The following is a 4,452-nucleotide window of genomic DNA, read 5'->3' on the forward strand; positions in this document are numbered from 1 at the left end:
GGCTCCGGCTCCGCTCGGGCCGCTGCGGTTGTGCCACTGGCCCTATTCGGGTTGGAATACAGCCTGGGCCTCCTCGGCGCTGCCCGCCCCGGCCTCTGCGCCCGCGGACCATGCGCCGGGCATCCCCCGGGGAACCCGGCTGGGCTGAAAGCCCTCAAACACCAGGCTCCCGGGCCCGGGCCCCTCCCGGCTGCCCAGCCGGCGGTCCGCGCCCTGCCCCGAGTACCAGCGCTGCGTGAGCCGGCAGGGCCATGGAGCGCCCGCCACCCGACGGGCCGCTGAACGCGTCGGGGGCGCTGGCTGGAGAGGCGGCGGCGGCGGCGGCGGCGGCGGGCGGGGCGCGCGGCTTCTCCGCCGCCTGGACCGCGGTGCTGGCCGCGCTCATGGCGCTGCTCATTGTGGCCACGGTGCTGGGCAACGCGCTGGTCATGCTCGCCTTCGTGGCCGACTCGAGCCTCCGCACCCAGAACAACTTCTTTCTGCTCAACCTCGCCATCTCCGACTTTCTCGTGGGTAAAGCCCCCAACCCCTGCCCGAGTCCTGGAGCGCTCGGCCCGCCAGACCAGCGGGAATTGGAGCGCCGGACTTGGGTGCCTTTTGTACGGGCACACGCCCTAGTGGGGGGCGGGGCGGGGCGGGCTGGCCTGGGGAGGGGGCGCCTGGGACTCGTGGGGCGATGGGCGATGGGCGCGGCCGAAGTTCTTGCCTCTCCGCCGCGTTGCGGAGGCTGGGAATGATGTTCCTGGGGAAGGGGCCGGAGCTGGCGGGCGCCCGAGGCGCCAGGCGCAGCGGCCGCGGGTACAGCGCCGGCTCCTGCAGGAGCAAACAAAGGCTATGGGGGACTTAGGACTCATGGAGGGCGCCGGGAAGGCTTGGGGGAGGGGACATGGAATGGGGGTTTTAGAGCCGTGTTGTGGGAGGGGGCATTGGGAAGGGGGGGCGGAGAGCGCTCTCACGTGTCCGTGAGCTGCTGCGGGCTGAGGGCGGGCGCGCGGAGGGGGCTGGAGCGCCAGACACCTGTTGGGGCTGCGCGTGCATCTGCCAGGCGCTTGGAGAGGGGCTTGGCGGCGGGAGCGGCTGGCGTGGCAGTGGCCGAGTGCCCTCTGAATCAGGAAAAAGGCTTTCTTGGTTTCTGAACTGAAGAGGAAAGGCTGTCCAAAGCCATGATAGGGACTGGGGTCCAGGGGGCTAGAGGGAGGAAATTCTCCCTCTTCCTCTCTTGGGGCCTGGGAGGGCTGGACAGGGTCGAAGGCCAGTTCCAGGTCAGAGGGTGTGTCTAGGAGACAGGGTGGAGGGGGTGGGTCAGGTGAGGTTGCTGCCAAGAAGGGTGGCGACTGACAGGTCCTGCCTGTCTTTGCATTGTGGAGGGTCTGACCACAGACCCTGGTCTGGCTCTGACCCACCACGCCCTGCTCTCCCACAGGCGCCTTCTGTATTCCACTGTACGTGCCCTATGTGCTGACTGGCCGCTGGCCCTTCGGCAGGGGCCTCTGCAAGCTGTGGCTGGTGGTGGACTATCTACTCTGCACGTCCTCCGTCTTCAACATCGTGCTCATCAGCTATGACCGGTTCCTGTCGGTCACCCGCGCTGTGAGTCTGGGATGCAGGTGCCCATGCTCACTCTTGGGGGGAGGTGGTCAGGAGGGCCCAGAAGGCACCCGGCAGGGGATGTGGGCAGTGCCAGGTGAGTTTGGTCCCGCTTGCCTCACACCTGACATGCCAGGCACTCTATACAGCCAGCTGCCCACTCAGTAGCCATTTGCTGCCAGTAGACCGGTCCTGGGACAGGCAGGAGGCACCACCTGGCCCTGGCATCAGATGTTCCTGAAGGAAGGGGGTCACTTCAGCCTCCTTTTTGGGGGCAGGTGCAAAATCTTCGGAGCTGAGGGAGGATCTGAGCCAGAGGCCCTTGGTGACACCCCCCTGCCCTGTGTGTGTGTCTGTGTATGTCTCAGCCTATGTGTGTCTGTGTTCTGTGTGTGTTTGTGTGTCTCTGTGCATCCCCGGAAGACAGGCATCAGCTCCTGGCTCCACCAGTTCCCCTTGGTGTGAGTGGCCACCATTAGTCGGGGCCCTGGACCACCTGGGCACCCATGACAGTGCCACATGGGCACAAGGCTGGCGCACTGGAGCGGAAGTCTCACCTTGCCCATCTGTCTTCTCCTTGGTGGCTTTATTGGGCACCCCAGGGGCTCTCTGCTCAGGAGCCACATGTGTCCTATCTAGAAGGGCATGGGACAGAGTGCAAAGAGCATGGGTTTGACGTCACTAGGCCTGGGTTGAACCCCAGTTTTCCCCCTTAGCCGATCCACCTGGTCTGTCCCTCCGTCCTGAACCATCCAGAAAGAAAGTGGGGAGAGTGACGGGGTGTTGTGAAGATTAAATGAGATGATATCCAAAAGGTGCCTGACCCAGCATGTCCCCCCGCAGGTCTCTTACCGGGCCCAGCAGGGCAACACGCGGCAGGCGGTGTGGAAGATGGCGCTGGTGTGGGTGCTGGCCTTCCTGCTCTATGGGCCGGCCATCCTGAGCTGGGAGCACCTGTCGGGCAGCAGCTCCATCCCTGAGGGCCACTGCTACGCAGAGTTCTTCTACAACTGGTACTTCCTCATCACGGCCTCCACGCTCGAGTTCTTCACGCCCTTCCTCAGTGTCACCTTCTTCAACCTTAGCATCTACCTGAACATCCAGAAGCGCACCCGCGACCGGCTGGACGGGGTCCGAGAGGCCACTGGCCTGGAGCCCCCACCAGAGGCCCAGCCCTCTCCGCCAGCCGCACCTGGCTGCTGGGGCTGCTGGCAGAGGGGGCACAGGGAGGCCATGCCACTGCACAGGTATGGCGCCAGGGTCGGCGAGGTGGCCCCTGGCACTGAGGCAGGGGAGGCAGCCCTGGGGGGCAGTGGTGGGGGCACCGCAGACTCGCCCACCTCCAGCTCAGGCAGCTCCTCGCGGGGCACAGAGCGGCCTCGCTCGCTCAAGAGGGGCTCCAAGCCATCGGCGTCCTCCGCATCGCTGGAGAAGCGCATGAAGATGGTGTCCCAGGGCATCACCCAGCGCTTCCGGCTGTCCCGGGACAAGAAGGTGGCCAAGTCGCTGGCCATCATCGTGAGCATCTTTGGACTCTGCTGGGCCCCGTACACCCTCCTGATGATCATCCGGGCTGCCTGCCACGGCCACTGCGTCCCCGACTACTGGTATGAGACATCCTTCTGGCTACTGTGGGCCAACTCGGCAGTCAACCCAATCCTCTACCCGCTGTGCCATTACAGCTTTCGCCGGGCCTTCACCAAGCTGCTGTGCCCCCACAAGCTCAAGGTCCAGCCTCACAGCTCTCTGGAGCACTGCTGGAAGTGAGCGGGCCCCAGGGCCCCTCTGCCCACACCTGGTTTCTGGGCAGCTGCCGCCTCCTCTTCAGCCCACACTTTTGCCATGTGGCCTCTCTTAGACCACCTGCCTGCCATGGAGGCAGCTTGGTGGGCTGGCCGAGGACCCTGCTGCCTGAACTGGAATGTGAGTGGCTAGCCCTGCCTCCCAAATCCTAACTCTTCCCCAGGAGAGACAATCTAGGGGTCTCAGCCACAATGCCCACCTCCCCACAGACAGTGTGGCAACCAGCGGGTCCACTGTTTGCACCATTACCGCGTGGTGTTCTTCCCAAAGCAAGCGCATGGCGTGTGCTCCATGCTTCCTGCCCAGCAGTCTGCTCCTGCATGTGCGCACACCTGCACACAGCTGCACACCTTCCCTTGCTCCAGACAAGCCCAGGCCACTGGCTCTGCGGCCACCTGCCCCTTCTGATGCCCGGCCCGACTCCTTCAGCCCTCTTTCCTCCAACTCTCTCTGTCCCCAGAGTGCCAACAGCTTGCTGCTGTTCTCTGCTTTTCCATTCTGGGTGTTTCAGGAAGACAAAGAAGAAGAACACACATCTGTGAACTCGATGTTCCTTGGATGTTTAATCAAGACAGACAAGATTGCAGAGGAGCTCAGGGCAGGATTGGCAGGTGTGGGCTCCCACGCCCTCTCCTCGTGCTGCTGTTTCCGGCTGAGCTGCACCAGCTGCTTCTGCCCACCCTGCCCCCAGCTTGGTGGCTCTGAGAGTGGGCCCGACTGGTGGCTCTGAGAGTGTCCAGAGCCCGGACACCTGCTGTCAGCAGGCTGCCACCCACTTCCTCTGCTCAACCAGCGTTTGCTGGGCTGACGGGTCCGAGGGCCAGCTCTGCCCCGAGGGCCCTGAGGCCTGCAGGGCAGTCAGAGGGACCAGGCCCGGGTGCCTAGTGGAGGGTCCCTTCACCACATTCCGTGCACCCTGTGGCACCCTGCATGCTCCGCGCCCCCTGGACCGTCGAGCCGGCCCTGTAGACTCTGAGGTCCACAGTAAAGTGTATTTTTTTATTGGTGCTGATTCCTGAGGACTTTGTGGGGGGGTGGGCTGAAGCGGGGTGCTAGGGAGAC

The 4,452-nt window shown here is 64.3% G+C and overlaps 1 protein-coding gene across 2 annotated transcripts; it reads left to right on the top strand.

The window, feature by feature from the left end:
* Nucleotides 1-251: 251 nt before the first annotated feature.
* On the top strand, nucleotides 252-3,354 carry HRH3 (histamine receptor H3; the record flags this gene model as incomplete). Of its 2 annotated transcripts, XM_079785303.1 has the most annotated exons (3): nucleotides 252-513; nucleotides 1,424-1,590; nucleotides 2,431-3,354. In XM_079785303.1, 3 exons carry the CDS (start codon nucleotides 252-254, stop codon nucleotides 3,352-3,354), a joined length of 1,353 nt encoding a protein of 450 aa, XP_079641429.1. The 2 variants fall into 2 exon arrangements, with proteins under 2 accessions (XP_079641429.1, XP_079641430.1); XM_079785304.1 differs by lacking the exon at nucleotides 1,424-1,590 and having other exon boundaries at nucleotides 252-509.
* Nucleotides 3,355-4,452: the final 1,098 nt, after the last annotated feature.

The sequence above is a fragment of the Cnephaeus nilssonii genome (genome assembly GCF_951640355.1).
Source record: "Cnephaeus nilssonii genome assembly, chromosome: 11".
Classification (NCBI taxonomy): Eukaryota; Metazoa; Chordata; class Mammalia; order Chiroptera; family Vespertilionidae; genus Cnephaeus; species Cnephaeus nilssonii.